The sequence below is a fragment of the Phacochoerus africanus genome, chromosome 15, assembly GCF_016906955.1.
Source record: "Phacochoerus africanus isolate WHEZ1 chromosome 15, ROS_Pafr_v1, whole genome shotgun sequence".
Lineage (NCBI taxonomy): Eukaryota > Metazoa > Chordata > Mammalia > Artiodactyla > Suidae > Phacochoerus > Phacochoerus africanus.
In genome coordinates, this window is record NC_062558.1 from 132,100,199 (window position 1) to 132,118,669 (window position 18,471).

At 52.3% G+C, this 18,471-nt stretch overlaps 1 protein-coding gene and 1 pseudogene across 12 annotated transcripts in view; one reads left to right on the forward strand and one right to left on the reverse strand.

Moving 5' to 3' along the window:
- Nucleotides 1-18,471, forward strand: part of TACC2 (transforming acidic coiled-coil containing protein 2) — a 234,451-nt gene that overhangs the window by 135,793 nt on the left and 80,187 nt on the right. The window contains exon 1 of one of the 12 annotated variants that reach the window (XM_047761112.1): nucleotides 17,401-17,773. The exons of the other annotated variants lie outside the window; for them this stretch is intronic. Within the exon in view, the coding sequence (XP_047617068.1) occupies nucleotides 17,706-17,773 (68 nt within the window). The 5' untranslated portion in view covers nucleotides 17,401-17,705. Of the gene's footprint in view, nucleotides 1-17,400; nucleotides 17,774-18,471 lie in introns of those variants that run through there. 12 annotated transcript variants of the gene reach the window in all.
- Nucleotides 7,919-8,012, reverse strand: LOC125117102 (uncharacterized; annotated as a pseudogene).

Consider the following 18,471-nt stretch of genomic DNA (forward strand, 5'->3'; position numbering starts at 1 on the left):
CAACGTGGTTTGTGACTGCGCATTGACCTTGATCACTCTGCCAAGGTCGTGTCTGTCAGGTTTCTCTAATGTCAAGTTCCTCTCTTTACCCCTTTTCCATATTGTCTTCCTTGGAAGGAAGTCCCTATGGGCACACCTCAGAACTGGGGGCGTGTACCCCCTCTTTTAGGGGGAATATCTACATAAATGCTTTGGAATTCCTCTGCATGGGAGATTTGTCTCTTCTGCCCCATTTATTAATTTATTCAGTCATGCCATAAAGATATATAAAATCCATGTGGACTCCTGGATATCTATTTTATACTTTGGTTATAATAACAATACGACTTTATTTATTTGGTTACTCAAATTATTCCAGCTTTGGCTGTTGGCCCATTGGCTCCTAGGGCTTTATTTTAAGAGGGCCCAGAAGCCCCAAGGCAGGAGAGAGATCTGAGCAGATTTGCATTTTTAAAGGATCTCTCTAGCTGCTTGGCAGAGCAGGAGTGGTTTGGGGACCGCTGGGGCCCCCAAGCCCTAAGGCGCCAGTCCTGGCCCAGCAGAACAGGACAGGGCCAGGGACAGAAGGGGTCCCATTGCCCTAAGTACCTCTTCAGCTATGCCTTCAAGGTGTGGCCAACCCCATTCTCTCCATGGCTGCTTTTTACCACGGGGCTGTGGCCAGAATCCAAGGATCCAAAGAGATCTTGTCTTTTTCCCTTTGGTGGGTCCTTGGAGATTTTCAAAGCAAGTTTCAAAAATGCACAGATGAAAATTTCATCTCGCTGAAATGGGCGTTGCTATTCCCCAGGTCTGGGCCAGAGTCCGAAGCCCCTGTTGGTCTCATGATTTGGAGATAGGGCCTCCGTCAGTGCCCATTTCCAGCCAGCCTGCCCTTGTTGGAGCTGACACACCCTCAGTGAAACCACGCACAAGCCACTGCAGTGCCCTTGACAGCTGTGGCTTTGTCTCCCCCCACTTTGGGCTTGGAGGGGAGCAGTGGGGCAGAGAGACCTGATGTCTTAGCACAGAAAGCCCGGGGCACATCTTATTACCGAATCGACAGATGTTCTGTTCTTGCGAGCATGCTGGGTGACTTCCCGCTCGCTGTCTCCTCCTGCTTCTGATGGCTGCTGTGGAAACGATGACACAATCCCACGTTTCCAGTGCAAATGGCTTTTGTCCAGGCGTTTTCTCACTCCCACCCCCTCCCCCATGCCCAGCAGTAATCATTAGGCCACAAGCCTTGGGGAGAACAGATGTGACTTTGAGAGAGTCCATGGGGAGGAGAGCGAGCGCTTCATTTCTCTGCTTCCCAGCCCTGCCCGAAGCAGAAAACTTGTCCTGGGGTGGGGGCGAGGGACGACACTGTCTACCAAGATGGCAAAGCTTCCTCCATCAGCACAGCCCCCGAGTGGCCTTGGAGCTCAGCAGACACCCCGACCCACTGAAGCTGTTTGGAGAGCGCTCTGCCGCGATGAATTGAGCGCTAAGAGGCTGAAGTCAGGCAGGGAATCTGACTGAAGATTAAGAATTTCCAGGAATGCAAGTCGAAAGCCTGCACTCTTGCCAAGGCAGCCACAGCTGATCACGGAGATTTGGACCTTCGGGGGCTTGTGGCAAAGAGCCTGATGTGTTGACACACGGGCCAGGGGGACGTGAACCTGAGCAAACATCAGAGCTCACGTCCCACTCTGCCTGCTGGGGGGGGGCTGTCCCTAAGGAATCGGTCACTTGGAAACCTGGCCCACGGCCACTTGGATGAGCTGGAAGGAATGCGATGGTGGATATAGCTGAGCTTCTCGCACAGAGGGGACTGGGTCCATGTTGGTGCAAGAACAACTCCCACCTCCCAGCCCCAGACACCGCCCTGGACTGTAGCCTGGGGGAGAGAGGCAGAGAGAAGCAGTTGGCCTGGGCTCACCGGGGTTTCTGGTGAGATGTCCCCAGCCCCTGCCTGCCGTGGGCAGCCCCCAGTTGCTCCCGTCTCTCTGTCGGCACTTCCCCTGGACTTGAGAGCTTTTCCTGGCAGGAGAGGGAGTGGGAGACCTTCCCCCTGGCCGCACCTAGGGTGGTACCCTCCTCCCCACAGGGCAGAGACGTGAACCCCTTCAGAAATACTGCCCATCCTTGTGCCCAGAGCCAGTTCATTTGCCCACTCACGGCTCAGTGGTTAATTTTGTTAACCTCTGTGTTTTAGAGATATTGGGGTTGCTGACGCTGATGCTCTCTGGCGACAAGACAGTGCCCCGTGCAGACGGGTCTGATCTGGCCTCGTTCCTCCTTTGCGTGAACCGCCCGGTTCATTCTCCCGCCTGTCAGACCCACTTCTTGCAGGGCAGACTGGGCGTGGCTAGGTTGCCAAGCCTCACAGTCCTGTCTGGGCAGGACAGCAGAGGCCATGTGACCTGGGTCTCCGGCTCCTGGTCAGTCTCATGGATGGCTGGAAGCTGTTTGGGGGCTGTTCAGCATCCCAGGGTTTGCGGGCCGCCGTGTCTGGAAGCCCTACGTGACTGGCTTCAGCCCGGGGAGCAGAGCAAGTGAAGCTCTTACCCTCCTCTTCAAAGGCACGTCGGTAGCCGTGGCCGGCAGACTGGGTGGAACGAGCGTGGAGCGCAGGGGACCCATGATCCCAGCCTTTAAAATCTTTTTTCTGGGAGTTCCCACTGTGGCTCAGCAGGATAAGACACTGACTAATATCCATGAGGACGTGGGTTTCCCTGGCCTTACTTAGTGGGTTAAGGATCTGGCCTTACTGTGAGCTGTGGTGTAGGTCACAGACGTGGCTCAGATTACTTGTTGTTGTGGCTGTGGTGTAGGCTGGCAGCTGCAGCTCCAATTCGACCCCTAGCCTGGGAACCACCATATGCTGCAGGTGCAGCCCTAAAAAGACAAATGAAACCCCCAGATTTTTTCCTCTTTCTGGGGGGGGGGGAGATAGAAGGAGAGCACACAGCTAGGCAGGGCTCCCCTGGATCTTCTCCACAGCCTGGAAGGGAGTCTGTCCTGACGTGGGGTTGGGTGAGGGGAGGGGGTGCTATGGAGTTTTAAGGGGCCAGTGAGGGCCTGAGTGAAGGTACCCAGCCCAGTTCCAGGTGTGTAGAAGGTGTCAGGGCAGTGTAAGGCCTGGGAGCCCATCCTCCTCCATGCCCAGTGATGCCCTAGGCCCCGTGTTATGTTGGCTGCCACTTATAATTTGAGACTTTTGTATTTCAGGAGGCCATTCCTCTTCCCAACCAAGTGTAGGCCTTGGAGCTCTCAGATCCAGCAGGAGGTGCAAAGAGGGGGGTTGCCAGGAGCAGGTGGAGAAATAGACCCCAAACTGAGGAAGGAGCCAGGACAAAGACAGGGCCCTGGGGCAGTAAGGTGGGGGGAGGGGCTCCTTGCCAGAACATGCTCGGCTCAGGGTCCCCAGCCTCTGGCTGCCGTGGCCTTTGTTGGTGAGTCAGTTTCTGTTATACTTTGGCTCAAAAGAGGAAGTCACAGGCCCGATGCTGTCAGTAGCAGAAGGTGATCAGTGTCCTGAGTCTAAGTGATCGAGTCATGTGTCTTCTGCTTTGTGGTTATCCATCCGTGTGTCTGTCCATCTGTCCATTCATCCATCATCCACTCGTCGGTGTGTCCATCCCTTCACCCACTCAGCACATCTTGGGTTGATTCTGTGCCGCGTCCTGTACATGGCGTGATGCAGGGGGAAAGTGCATAAAATCAGAGACACACGCCCCTGCCCTTTATGAGCTATGTGACCTTGGACAAGTTACTTAACCACTCTGAGTCGTTGGTTACCCATCTTTAAAATGAGGCTGGTAGTATCCACCTCTTGGTGGCAACTGTAAGGAATAAGTGAAGTTAATGAAGAATATCATGCAGTGCTCGACAAACAGGAGGCATTTCATCACCGTCGGCTCCCCTAATGTCCAGGGGTGCCGGGAGGAAGGAGGCAGACAGAGATGACTGTTCTGTAAACAAACACAGCGTAATCAGCACGGGAACTCTCCGGCGGACCAGGCAGAGAGATGGTGAGGCCTCCTGGGGAGCCAGCTTCCGCCTGGGTTTTCCAGCCTGAGCAGGCTGGAAGGGACCTCTGGGAGGGGCGCCCAGCCTGGTTGGGCGCTCAGCAGATTCAGGCAGCAGGTCAGGAGATGCCTGGAGGGACTGGAGAGAGGACCCAGGCGGTGGTCGCCAGATGTGGAGAGGCCTGCAGCCAGACCGAGGGTTCCAGAACCTGAGAGCAGGACGGTCTTTCCTTTTTGAGCTGGAGAGAATCAGCTCCGAGTCTAGTTTGGCGGAATAGCTCTGGAGGCCAAGGGGAAGAGGGTGGATGGCGGGGAGGCCAGAGGTCACTGGAGGCTGTCACTGTGGCCTGAGGGGAGGTGATGGTGGCCTGAACTAGGGCAGTGGCTGTGGGCTTGGAGAGGATCGGAGTCTGTCTCTCTGGCTTGCGTTCATTCCCTCTGCTCTGGACAGCCGCCGGGGGCCCCGGGCGCCGGGGGGACAGGGGTGACCCCCACAGACCTGGGTGCATTTTTCCAGAGGGAACCCTGCAAGGACAGCTGTTCCTGACTGAGCTGTGATCTGGGCAGGGGCTGCTAGGACAGCTCCAGCATTTCGGGCCCCCTGCTGCCCAGGCTGGACTCAGGGTGGGAAGGGCGCTGTGCCCCTGTGGCTCCACCCGGTGTGGAGCCCCTGGTGTTTTCTTCTGGCTTTTTGGGGGTGACTTGCCCACCTTGTGGTCCTGGTTCCCACTGTCTAAAAACCATCTCATTGAAGCATCGTCACTTGGCAGTTTTGTGAAACCGCAGGGTTGTGCGGCCTTTTTCAGATTTCTTTCTTTCATTCTTTTCTTTCTTTCTTTCTTTTTTTTTGTCTTTTTGTCTTTTTGTCTTTATGGAGGTTCCCAGGGTATGGGTCTAATCAGAGCTATAGCTGCTGGCCTACACCACAGCCACAGCAAGGTGAGATCCGAGCCGCATCTTCAACCTACACCATAGCTCACCGCAATGCCAGTACCTTAACCCACTGAGTGAGGCCAGGGATCGAACCCGCGACCTCATGGTTCCTAGTCGGATTCATTTCTGCTGCACCATGATGGGAATGCCAGCCTTTTTCAGGTTTTAATAAAGGGGTCCCTGGTTTTATTGTCCCCATTTTATAGATGGGCAAACTGAGGCCCAGTGAGGTCAGGACTTTGCCTTAGGTCACAAGCCTGTAGAGCAAGGCTTTGGTGGGAGGTGTTTGGGTTGGGTTGTCTGCAGGACTCCTATAGGAAGCCTGGCGGCTTCTAACTCCTCCGAAACAAGGTGCTGTGTGCATGGTGACCTGGAGATGGCGTTAGCGAAGCAGGGCCACTGAGCACTTCTCTGGACAGACTGATTCTTTCTTGTTCACAAAACAGCCACAGCAGCAGCTGCAGCTGACCTGTGATGAGCGCTTCCTCTGTGCCTGGCCTGGCGCAGCTGTACTAGGAATTGTTCATGTATTATCTCATTTAAACCCTGTTATAGCTTTGTTGGCGGGAAGGTACTCTTATCATTTCCGCTGCACAGAGGAGAAAACAGAGGGGTTAAGTCCTTTCTTAGGATTGGTTTAAGGATTTGGATGAGGGAAAAAAATTCCCCTGTTACCCATTAATCTTTTTTTTTTTTTTTTTGCCTTTCCCAAGGCATATGGAGCTCCCGGGCCAGGGATCAGATCCGAGCCACAGCTTCGAAGTAAGCCACAGCTGTGGCAATGCCAGATCCTTAACCCACTGTTGTGGACCGGGGATTGAACCCAAGTTCCAGTGCTCTCAAGATGCTCCCAATCCCATTGCACCCCAGCAGGAGCTCCTCGTTAATCTTCTTGACTCAGGTGTCTGAGGAAGAAGGTTTAACTCAAGCCTCGTTCCTGGGCCCCAACCTGCCTATCTCTCCCGACATCACACACACACACACAAGTCAAGACCTGCCACTGGGGGAGGTGAGGTCATGGGGGCTGAAGAGCAAGGCTCTGGGCTTTGTGCGTGATGCCCGTGGGAAGACCTAGGGGTCACTTCACTGATGCTCCGTCAGCTCTGGCCTCAGTTGGAAAGAATTTTGCTGTCAGCCTCTTACCTCTGTGTTTCTCAGCACAGATTGAGGGCTCTGTGCGCCCGGGGCCAGGCTCAGCACTGGGCATCCTGTGGGGTGTTTGGGAGGCATGGCCTCAGCCTCCAGGAGCGGACCTGCCCAAACCCCTGCTTTGTAGGGGGACACTGATGCTGGGGGTGCCCAGGGTCAGAAAGGGTCAGAGAAGGCCCTTCTGGAGGGAGATGCTGACCTCCCCAAAACAAGGGAGCCGCACCCCTTGCTGTCCTCGATGCTAGGGGACCAGGGGCACGTCCCTGGGGCCGTCACTGCACCATGTAGAGCAGGACCTCTTCCTCTTTTCCTGGGTTAATGGCTTAAAGAGATGCCAAAAAAAAAAAAAAAAAAGGCTACTGTGCACTGACTCTGCCCCAAACTTTTACCAGCAACCGGCCTCTGAAAGCTGTCAGGAGACCTGGCCACGTCTCTCGCATCATTTCTCCAGGTCAGCGGGATGAGGCAGGAATCGGGTCAGTCTGTTGTCACAGAAAGATTGTCTTCCCATGGACAAACCGATTCCTAAAAATCTGAGTATTTAGGAAAAGCAATCCCTTATCCTGAGGCACAGTTAAAAGCACATTGCATCCAGTGAGGGCTCGGCAGGCCACCGAGGGAATGGCACATGCAGGGCCTGTGGGATGGTTATGAAAAGAAGGAAATATTTTTAGCGTTTGGTAGCACACGTGTGCACACGCATACATGCCTACATCCGTGTCCCCCCCACACACACATACACTCACTCGTTCTGACCTCAGAAATTACGCTCATTATGCTATCAGCAGAAGCTCGAGGATGCTATTTCTGGCCCAGCCGTTCTGGATTTCTGGTCTGTCGCAGAGCCTTGAGTCAGCAGTTCTGGGCCTCAGCGCCTGGTTTTCACTGTTCGGCTCACAAGTAGGGCAGCCCCGTGTCAGGCTGTGTCACTGCCAGTGAGGCATGGAAAGTCATTCACCCTAGACCGGCCTTCCTGAACTGGCTGCTGCTCTGGAACAAAGGATGTCACAAGGACCCGACCCACACTGCTTACAAGGCAGGAAGGACCACGAGGTTTAGGGCTTCTGAATGCACCTGTTTGCATTTGCATCTTGGAAGCCTTTCCATTCTGAACGGCCCCTGAGCAGAACCTTCTCTTGGGCCAGATGGGCAGAACCTGCCGTTCTCCACCTGTTTCTCTGGGCTGGCTCCAGAAACCAGCTTGGCTGTCCATTTTGGCAGCTCTCAAATCCCGTCTTTGTACACCTGACTCTTTTCTTTAAAAGGGCTCTTATTTCTGGTACAAAATTGCCTCTAAGGAGTTCCCATTGTGGCTCAGCAGGTTACAAACCTGATTAGCATTCATGAGGTTGGGGGTTTGATCCCTGACCTCGCTTAGTGGGTTAAGGATCTGCGTTGCTGTGAGCTGTGGTGTAGGCCCGCAGCTGAAGCTCTGATTCTACCCCTAGCTTGAGAATTTCCCTGTGTTGCACGTGCGGCCCTAAAAAGAAAGAAAGAAGGAAAAAAAAGACGAAGTAGCCTCTAAAACCAATAAGCTTAAGCTCTAGAGGAACTCAGTGGATTAACACATCAACGTTCAACTCAATACAATATTTAAGCTCTTTTAACAAGGACTGAAACATTTTTGTAGTGCTTGTGGAAGTTTCTGTTCTTCTTGGAAATAGTTCCCTGGGAAGAAAGATGGATTTTACTGGTTATTTTTTTTATTTCAAACAGAGTCAGTTGATTCTCTCTTTCCGGGTTTGAAGGAGACTTAACTATTTCTAAGTACAAGCTTGAACTCTAGAAGCTGGAATTTTTGTTTTTGTTTTTTCAAATGATTTTTATTTTTTCCATTATAGAAAAATATGGAACGCTTCATGAATTTGCACAGGGGCCGTGCTAATCTTCTCTGTATTGTTCCAGTTTTAGCATATGTGCTGCCGAAGCAAGTACGAGGCTTGAGTTTTATTTGGCCAAATGTCTACCTTGGATCACCCCGTTTATTTTTGCCTATGATCTTAAACCTAGTTGACAAAAGTAGTTACAAGAAGGGGTCCAGATTATCTAAAAAAAAAAATTGCTCCCTGAGAAAGGCCACTTAAGATGAATCCACTAATGAATCAAAAATTAATGGTAGGAGTTCCCTGGTGGCTCAGCAGGTTAAGGACCCAGCGTTGTCACTGTTGCAGCTCAGGTGGCTTCTGTGGTGTGGGTTTGATCCCTGGCCCAGGTTCTTCTGCATGCCATGGGTGTGGCCAAAAAGAAAAAAAATTATAGTGGGGGAGTTCCCGTCGTGGCGCAGTGGTTAACAAATCCGACTAGGAACCATGAGGTTGCAGGTTCGGTCCGTGCCCTTGCTCAGTGGGTTAAGGGTCTGGCATTGCCGTGAGCTGTGGTGTAGGTCACAGACTCGGCTCAGATCCCGCGTTGCTGTGGCTCTGGTGTAGCCCGGTGGCTACAGCTCTGATTCGACCCCTAGCTTGGGAACCGCCATATGCCGAGGGAGCGGCCCAAGAAATTGCAAAAAGACAAAAGAAAAAAAAAAAGAAAAAATTATAGTGGGGAAAATGTTTAATTGGGGCTAGATCTTTTGTTTTGTTTTGTTTTGTTTTCTGTCTTTTTAGGGCCTCACCCAAGGCACGTGGAGGTTCCCAGGCTAGTAGGGTCGAATTGGAGCTACAGCTGCCATCCTGTGCCACAGCCACAGCAACTCAGGATCCGAGCCGCAATCTGTGACCTACACCACAGCTCACAGCAATGCCAGATCCTTAACCCACTGAGCGAGGCCAGGGATCGAACCCTCATCCTCATGGATACTCATTGGGTTTGTTAACCACTGAGCCACGACGGGAACTCCTGGGGCTAGATCTTGAAAAAAGAAATGAGAAAATTATGAAGATGATTTATATTTAACAAAATGTGGACTTTAACAATAGCCATATTTTACTGCTTGGAATGAAAAAAACCTCTGGCCGTGTTTTTCTGCCAAATTTTCGGGTTGCATATTCTTCACTTCCCACCTGACTCTTGCAGCTCAAGCTCAAGGTCACTTTAGCATAAACGCATGAGGGCTTCAACACTTTCCTGCAGGGCTCTCTTCGAAGCCACCTTCTTCCTCACCTTTGTGAGTTTCTTTTCTTCAGTTGTTCACGGATTGCCATGTCTTTGGGTGGCTTTCGAGCAAAGGATCTGGATCAGTTTCATTCCCTTCATGGTGCCCTGAGGCTTCTGCTAGGTTTGCAGTGTCCCTTGCAGTTGGTGGTGGTGTCTATTTCCCCAGGATCAATGAGCCACAACTGGCCAGGACTTGTGAAGCCAGGAGGCATATTTGAGTGACTGCTTTGTTGATTTCCATCTTCCTAAGGCTGACCTGTGCTTCCCCTTATATAACCTTGTTACCATGGGAACCTAGATGGAGGGGGGTCGTTTCTGCCAGATGGGGCAACTGAGAATGTGTCTTCCAGTTTCCTGATTTTATTGATGGCCGGGGAAACTCAGTAGCTGCTGATATGCTTGCTGAAGTCACCATATGAAGTTGAATGTTGTGTGGCTGGAGGGATATTGTTGAGGGTTTTGTCCATCCCAGACACTGTCTCCTGGTGGAGGATTCATAGGAAAGGGCACATTGAAAATGTCAGGAAAGAAGCTGCTTCTCTGTGGAATGGGTCTTTTTTTTTTTTTTTTTTTTATCTGCTGGGTTTTATGTGAACGAGATCATGAATTGTTTCCCTTTTTGCTTAGGCTGCTGGGAAACTTAAAGCCAGACTGGCGCTTCTTCCAGCCAAGGCTTAGGTGGTACTTCCAGGCCTCTCTGGCTTTGATCCATCTATTCTCCCCAAATTCTTTTGCTCACTTGAATTATATGCTTCAGTCCTTTTTGAAATTAGGTAACATGTATTTTCTAAAAACCTTATCTCAAGAGTGTCTGTCTTCTACCATTTCCATCTCAAAAGAGCTGAATTCATTTGGTAAAAAAATGAAGGATTTTAAGGATCTTGTTTAGTCTTTTTGGATGTGGTGTTTGTGTTACTGATTTCTTCGTGCATAGGTGGTGCGACTTTTAAACTCCATGCTGTTCTGACTTTTGCATGGCTCTGGGTTTTAGGGCCAGCTGACTGTCCTTTCTTTTATAAGAATCAAAGATTCAGGAAAAATGTATCCTGAATTCTTAATTTTAAAATAAAAGTGGAGTTCCCATCCTGGCGCAGCGGAAACAAATCCGACTAGGAACCATGAGGTTGCGGGATCGATCCCTGGCCTTGCTCAGTGGGTTAAGGATCTGGCGTTGCCGTGAGCTGTGGTGCAGGCTGGCAGCCATAGCTCCGATTTGACCCCTAGCCTGGGAACCTCCATATGCTGCGAATGCGGCTGTAAAAAGCAAAAATAAATAAATAAAATAAAATAAAATAAAAATGAGTCTGATCTCTCTTCACTGATTTCTTTTTTTAGCGCATTTTGGGGTGCCTTCCTCGGTCTCACAGTAAAACTCTCAACCTTCATATTCTATCATAATAGAATTAAAAGAATTTTTCCCCCACGAAGAGTAGCCAGCCTTTGGGGTTGTCCTTGCGTGGAAGCAGCTTTGAAAGATCTCAGGTGTAGGCGTTCTGGCGTGGTCACTGCTGTGGCGTGAGTCTGATCCCTGGCCTGGGAGCTTCAGCATGCCACGGGCACGCCAGGAAAGACAAAAAGAACGCGAACATTCTCAGGTGTAAATGGTGAGGAAGATGTGGTAGATCGGCCTTTTTCAAAGCGAGAACAAGCGAACCTCAAACCTCAGAGCAGATGGCGTTTTACATGAGCTGGCTCTTCAGCCGGGAAGAGCCATGCAGACTCCCCAGGGGGAGCATGTGAGATGTAACGTGGGCGTGTAAGCGGTCCTGTCGTGGCTCAGCGGTTCACAAACCCGACTAACATCCATGAGGACGCAGGTTCGATCCCTGGCCTCGCTCAGTGGGTTAAGGATCCAGCATTGCCGTGAGCTGTGGTGTAGGTCACAGACGCGGCTCAGATCCTGCGTTGCTGTGGCTGTGGTGTGGGCCGGCGGCTCCAGCTCCGATTTGACCCCCAGCCTGGGAACCTCCATATGCCGCGGGTGCGGCCCTAAAAAGACAAATAAGAATAATACTACTAACGTGGGTGTGTGGAAGATGAACAAGCCCTGTGGCCCTGTGCAGGAAGGACCCCGACAATCTTCTCCCTTTTCTCTCTTCATCATAAGATTGAAGACTTTTGCCGGGACCTGTTCCCAAGTTCTCTGAGTTTATGAAGCCCTGACGGGGGATGGGGGCATGGCGGGCCGGAGCCAGGGGACAGCAGACGCGCCGGCCGAGTGAGGCTCTGCTGAAGGGAAAGAGCACCAAGCCTTCGATCTGCTAGGGGTTAAGCCAAGGAGGAGAGGTCCGTGGGCTGGACGAGGCTGAGCCCTCCCAGAAGCTGACCGGGGAGCTGGGCCCTGATGCAGGGGAGGAGCTGGGAGAGCTGGAGAGGCTGGGGAGGGGCGCCTCCTTGGCAGTGAGGTCATAGCAGAGACCTCGGTCCCACTCAAATGTAGGATGGAGCCAGTGTCAGGATCAAGGATCGGGGCCGGGATAGCGAACTGGGATTTTTTCCTGGAAGGCGGTTGACAGCTTTTGGAGCAAGGTCGCATGACAGAAAAGCTGTGTCTCCAAAAGCCCAGGAAAATGGACCCACCATTTGTAAAACCTGGGTGGAGAATGTGCCAGCAAGATGCCATTCCTTTTTTTTTGTCTTTTTGCCATTTCTTGGGCCGATCCCACGGCATATGGAGGTTCCCAGGCTAGGGGTCGAATCGGAGCTGTAGCCACCGGGCTACACCAGAGCCACAGCAACGTGGGATCCGAGCCGCCTCTGCAACCTACACCACAGCTCACGGCAACGCCGGACCCTTAACCCACTGAGCAAGGCCAGGGATCAAACCTGCAACCTCATGGTTCTTAGATTCGTTAACCACTGTGCCATGACGGGAACTCCCCAAGATGCCATTCTTGACCTGCCGCCTGGTCCTGCTCACTGGTTGGCTTGGCTGATTTCAGGCTCCTGTTACATGTGGTTGTTGAACTTGGGCCTGAAATCTAACAGCTCCTGGCTCTTAGAATCTTAGGAGGGGCGGTTAGCCACATGCCAGGTGGAGTTGTGGGGTGTGGGGCTGGACTTTTTGGGGCCTCAGTTGAAGGAACAAGTTGCAAGTGGGTGGAAATAACACATCAGGGCCAGGAGTCCATCTAAAGAGGGGGCTTCCTGAAGCGAAGGTCCATGTGCTTCTGTGTGGCCTCCCCACGGTCCCCCCATGAGGGTGGAGGCCAGGGACTTGAAGAAACAGGATCTTGCCCAGGCCCATTCTCCATCTGTATTTACATTCTTAAGGCTCTCTAGATGGATTTTTCTGTGATCTGACCTACTTTCCTTTAGCGAGTGTGCTTGGGCTAATTAGCAGCACGGGGTCCATTGGTCCTGTTTAGAGAGTTTTGCTGCTATGGCAACTGGAGACTTCCTGAGGCTGGAGTGAAAGATAAAGCCGCTCAAGTTTGTTTTTCTTGGGGTGTCAGAGGTGCTTCAAATGACTTGCCCTTTCTGACTATGGCCCAGTCCCTTGGACCCTAATGGGATTTAAGAGCCTGTGCCACGTAGTTTCTCTCTCAATTACGGGGATCTGGCAGGTTTGCTGATCCTTCTAGTATGTGTCAGTAAGAAACTTGAGAATAGACTCATCTTATTCAACATTTGTAGGCCAGACACATGCGAAGTGCATTAATATATATGGAATTGCTAATTGTTCTAGGAATGATGGGTGCATTCCTTGATTTATCCAGGGTTCTAGGATGTCTTGGGGACATCAGTAGGAAGGCTGGCAGTGGAGCCCATCTAAGTGCCCTAGCCTACCTTTTGTGTCTTAGAATAGCCATGCTCTGGTCCAATGCTGGCCAGAGGGGCTGTTTGAGTTCAGGGTCTCATGAGGGCCATGGTTAGAAGCGTTGGAGTCTGGAGTGTGGGCTGGGCAAGAAGCGGAGCAGCCAGCCAGGTGAAGGCAGCACCTTTGGGAAGGAAGGCCGGGACGAAGCAGCGGGTACCAACGGGACCTGTCTGTAGCCAAAAGCCTGGCCCAAGTGGGTGCTCAGTGCAAGTTTGAATACTCGGGGAAGGTGTGATTGCAATGCTAACTGTTTGCATTTTAATAATTTTAGAAGGAATCTGTGCTTTCTGGGTTTTTTTTTTTTTTTTTTTTTGGTCTTTCTGTCTTTTTAGGGCCGCACCTGCGGTATATGGAGATTCCCAGGCTAGAGGGTCCCATTGGAGCCGTAGCCACAGCAACTGTGGGATCTGAGCGGTGTCTGCAACCTACACCACAGCTCATGGCAACGTTGGATCCTTAACCCACAGAGCGAGGCCAGGGGTCGAACCCACATCCTCATGTTAACCACTGAGCTATGACGGGAACTCTGGAATCTGTGCTTTCTTACCATACAAACCTCTTCAGCATGATTTGGGGAGGGGTGGGGTGAGGGAGAGAGGAGGGGAAGGCAGTAAAGAGGCAGGAGTGGGGCATAGCGGGGTGGTGGCTCTGCCATCAGCAGTTCTTGTGGACACCCAGAACCCTGGGTCTATGGAGGAGCTTTTAAGCTGGGTTAAATGGCCTTGGATTGCTGGTGTTTCAGATTTCCTTGGTCTGACTTGGATAGTTTTGTGTTTTGTTTTTAATCTTTTCCCTTTGTATTAGTTGGTGTTGGTCCTATCAGTGTATCTTAAGCAGGCTGTCTTGGTTGGTCAGCTGGGGCTGCTGTAACAAAGATAACTTGGACCAAGTGGCTTAAACACAAACATTTCTTTCTTATAGTTCTGGAGGCTGGAAGTCTGAGATCAAGCCGCCAGCATGGTGGGGTTCTTAGGGAGAGCCCTGTTCCTGGTTTGCAGACAGCTGCCTTCTTGCTATGTCCTCAAAGAGCGGGGAGTAATTCCTGCTGTGGTGCAGCGGGTTAAGAATCAGACTGCCATGGCTCTGGCCACTTTGGAGGCGTGGGTTGGATCCCTGGCCCCGCACAGTGGGTTAAGGATACAGCATTGCCACAGCTGCAGTGCAGGTAGTAGCTGCAGCTCGGATTCAATCCCTGGCTGGGAACTTCCACATGCCATAAAAAAATGTGGCCGTAAGAAATTAAAAAAAAAAAAAAGAGCAAGGGGGGGAGATGTGCCTATCTTTTTATAAAGGCGTTAATCCCATCATGAGCAGGCTCTTGTGACCTAATCTAACCCTGATTACATCCCAAAGGCCCCACCTCCGGATACCATCAAATTGGGTGTTAGGGCTTCAACATTTGAAATTTTGGCAAGGACACAAACACTTAGTCCGTGGCACAGCCCTTTTCCTCTCTAGTCACTCTCCCTGCCCATTTTTTTTTAAGCTTTCCTTTTTTTCTGAGGCTGAATTACCAGATAACCAAGCTTGTTTTACACTATGTGTAAAGTAGCATCAAAAGGTCTTAGAAGCAGGTGTGAGAGGTTCTTTCAGAAGCACATTCTACAAACCAGTAATGCGCTGGTTTCAGTTGTGTTGACCTCGATGACGTCCAGATTGTATTTGGGTTTCCCCTGGTTCTTGGTCTTTTTTTTCCTTTTTTTTTTTTTTAATGGCTGCACCTGCAGCACATGGAAGTTCCCAGACTAGGGGTTGAATCGGAGCTGTAGCTGCTGGCCTCCGTCACAGCCACGGCAGCACTGGATCCAAGGCATATCTGCGACCTATGCCACAGCTTATGGCAAGGCTGGATCTTGAACCCACTGAGTGAAGCCAGGGATGGAACCTGTGTTCTCATGGAGACAACATCAGGTCCTTATCCTGCTTAGCCACCACAACAGGAACTCCCAGTCATGTTTTTAACATCAGTGAAATGGTATCTGGAGGTCCCTTGTGGCACAGCAGGTTAAGAATCTGGCGTTGTCACTGCAGTGGTTCAGATTGCTGCTGTGGTGTGGGTTCAGTCCCTGACCTGGGAACTTCCATATGCCTCAGATGTGGCCAAAAAAAAAAAAAAAAATTAGATGGTGTCAGCCTACTAACTGAAGTGTCACTATGTTATAACTTTAGGATTGTTTGGATTCTAAATAAAAGCACTTCACTGTAATGCTTCCTCATTTTCTTTTTGGTGCTAAACTTAAGGGAAAATATTTCTTACAAAGGAAGAAAGAGAGTTACCACTGCTCCAGGACCAATCACAGTTTCAGTCCCAGGCATTCATACCTAACATCTCATTTTCTCAATTCCCTGCTCTCTTTTGTCAGCTAAGGAAACAGAGGCTCAGTATGGTTAAGCAACTGACTCAAGGCCACACAGCAAACAAGGGAGAAGTCAGGATTTGAACTCCTGTCTCATTTGGAAGCGCTCTCTCGTTATTATAGCAAAGCCCTACTTAAGGGTAAGGACAACTTGGAAGGGTCTGTGTGTCGTGAAAAAAAAGTTAGCAGATGAGTTCCAATGATTTTTCTCATTTGTTTCTCTCATGTAATTTCCTAGTGCCCAGTTCTTCAGCGCACGGGGAAGGGGTTCCTTTCCTGTAAAATATAGTTTCGGTTCACGCTTATGTGACTTTTTCAGCTCCACGTGGTAAGGTTCTTAGACTTCCAGCCGCATAAGGGGCCCGAGAGGTCTATTTTTTGGTAGGAGAACAAACCCTCGGGATGCCACGAATATCAAGATGAGCCGGTCTCCGTATCCCTGTCATCAGATGACACCAAGACCTGACAGTGAGTGACAGTTTCCTGGGAGGTGCTTTCTAGAGGGAGCCGCACCAGGCCACCCCCTGACAGTCACCTCCCCTGTGAGACTGACACAAGCATTAGCGCTTTTCATATACATTTGAGAAAATAAACCTCAGTGTTGCCTGGCAATTCCATGATGTCGTAGCTCGGGGAAACAATTGTGATTTTCTGCCTCTTTGTTTGACACGGATCTTAAATATGAGCAGGGGAAAGTCATCGAACCGTGCAGCTCTAGAACTATCCTGACAGCGGGAGCCACAACTTCAGAAGCCCCCGTCCAAACATTCATAATCACAGTTTTAGAAAACACTCAGTGTGTTGGAGGACATTTCAAAATGTTTTGAGTGGTTTTGTTTTCATGTTATTTTTTCTTTTGGCCACAATTTAGATGCATTTTAGGCTGACTGGGCTATGGGGTAAAGAATTGCTGGGAAAGTATATTAAGTGTACCCATCAGAGGTTCCACTTTAATCAGCTGTGAGTGCCTTTGGAGCTCAGATCACAGATGCATGGGCAGTTCCCAGGGGGCCCCCCCACACCACCTAAAGCAAAAGGAAAGGAGATCTTTCTCTAGTAGCCTTTGATGAACAGACCTGGGAGTTCAAGCACGTCTGGAGGGTCTTGGAGCCCACCAGAGCCCACGTGGGGGGACCTGGCTCGTTGGGCACGGCCCCAGCAGGGGAACAGAGGTGGTGGTGGTGGGGGGTACTGACATTCCTGCAGGCCCAGCCTGTGTTTAGAATCACAGAGATGGGTGGTTTGATGGTGTGTCATGGAGGCAGCCTTCTCCTAGGACACCTTCATGGCCTTAGGGGTCTGATGTGGGCCTCTCAGCTTGCTGCGCCTTTGACGGTTTAGGATGAGCCCTGGCTTGGGGCTTCTTTGCGGAGCCCTCCTCTGGTGGCCAAAGCTGGAGCCACAGACTCTGGCAAGCTGTGCCTCTTTCTCCCCAGCTTGCCCCTGGCCCCCGACCCCCAAGGTGTGTGAGCCACGGTGTCCTTGGAGGCCCTACCTGGGCTCCCCGGTAGAAGAAAGCGGGGAGCTAGGCCCTGGCATCTCCCTGGTATAGGCCTCAGTGAGTTCCAGGGCCTGGCCACCCACCTGAAGGAGGCAGAAGCAGCGGGGGCTACTGCACACATCTTGCACTTTTACCGCTGCAGCCTGTTTACCTGCTGGCCTGGCCATCGGGAGAGTCCATTTCCTTCCTCCTGGAGGGAGAAGCCAGCCGGAATGAGAATATCCCCCACTCCCGCTGCGGTCGGCCGGGCCGAGACCACCACGCCCCTCCCTCCAGGGGCCCGGGCTCCCCGGCCCGCAGTGCATTTGCATTTCAAAGCCACACAATGCCGGCGGTCGGGGCGAGGTTGGGGGAGGCTGAGGGAGGCGACTTGGGTGGAGAGGGAGGGTCTTCTCCCTCCCTCCTCCTGGCCCCGTTTCCGGAGACAGCAGGGAAGCTTTGTGAAGATGCAGGCGTCGGGGGCTGCACGGTGATGATGACATCACCGTGTCATACACCGGAGCCGGGCTGCCGGGGGCTTTAAGAGCAGATCCTTTCGGACCACACCGGCGCTCACGCTCACACTCGCGCGCCCGGGGCAGAGCCGCGCGCGCCGTCCACACTCGCGCACACACTTGAGCGCGCGCCGGCCACCCTCGCGCGCACACTTCCGCGGCGCTCGCTCCCCGGACTCCTGCTTGGGCCCCGAGCCGCTGCTCCCCGCCACCGCCGCCGCCACGGATGCCAGCAGCTGCTCCCATCTGCAGTGCAGCAGCCCCGGCCACCGGCCGGCCCGCCCCGGGCTCCCGCTGGAGGAATCGTGCCAGGACGCTGGCCCTGCTCGCGGCTAGCCTGCTCGCCAGGGCGCAGCGACGATGGGAGGGTCGCAGTCTCTGCAGCCAGTCCCAGCCAGCGACCTGAGCCTGGAGGCTTCCGAGGCAATGTAAGTGGTCCGCTTGGCCCCCGGAGCTCCCCCCCCCACCCCCACCCGGGAGGAGGCGAGGCTGCCGGGGCTTTGTTAGTGTGGCCTCTCCCGATGCCGGTGCAGCCTGGAGGTGGGGCTGGCCCGCTGTTCTCCGCAGCCTTGCATGCTTTTACCTGGTGGCTCCCCCTTCTAGCATGCTGGGCCCCCGCAGGCTGGAGCGTCCGGCAGCCCCAGGATACTGCGGGGGCGGGGAACCACAATGACCCTCTGAAATGTGTCGGTTGTTCAGGAGCCCAGTGCATGCTGGGGGGCTCCTTGTGCTGTCGGCATCTTAACTCTGCACCCCCCGCACAGTGGTATTTCCTGCAAGGGAACAGCCGGGCATCCGCAAGGGCCTCTTGAGAAGACTCCTTGAGTGTGGCAGTGCCGTGTTCATGTAGACAGACCGGTTTAGGGGCAGCCACTCACATGGCTAGGCAGACGGAGTGGAGCGTCGCTGGTTAGCCTAAGCATCCACACACTCACTGGCTGGTGAATACTGTTGAGGCGGAGGCCGCTTGCTATTATTAGTAAAGCCAGCCAAACAGTCCGGTCATTGGTCCATTGGTCCAGGCAGCCCTAGACGGTGCAGCCATCCAGGAATCCCTTCATTGCGCTAAACCACAGAGCCCCAGTGTGCTCGGAAGTGGCTTTTATCCTGGATGGATGTTTATTAG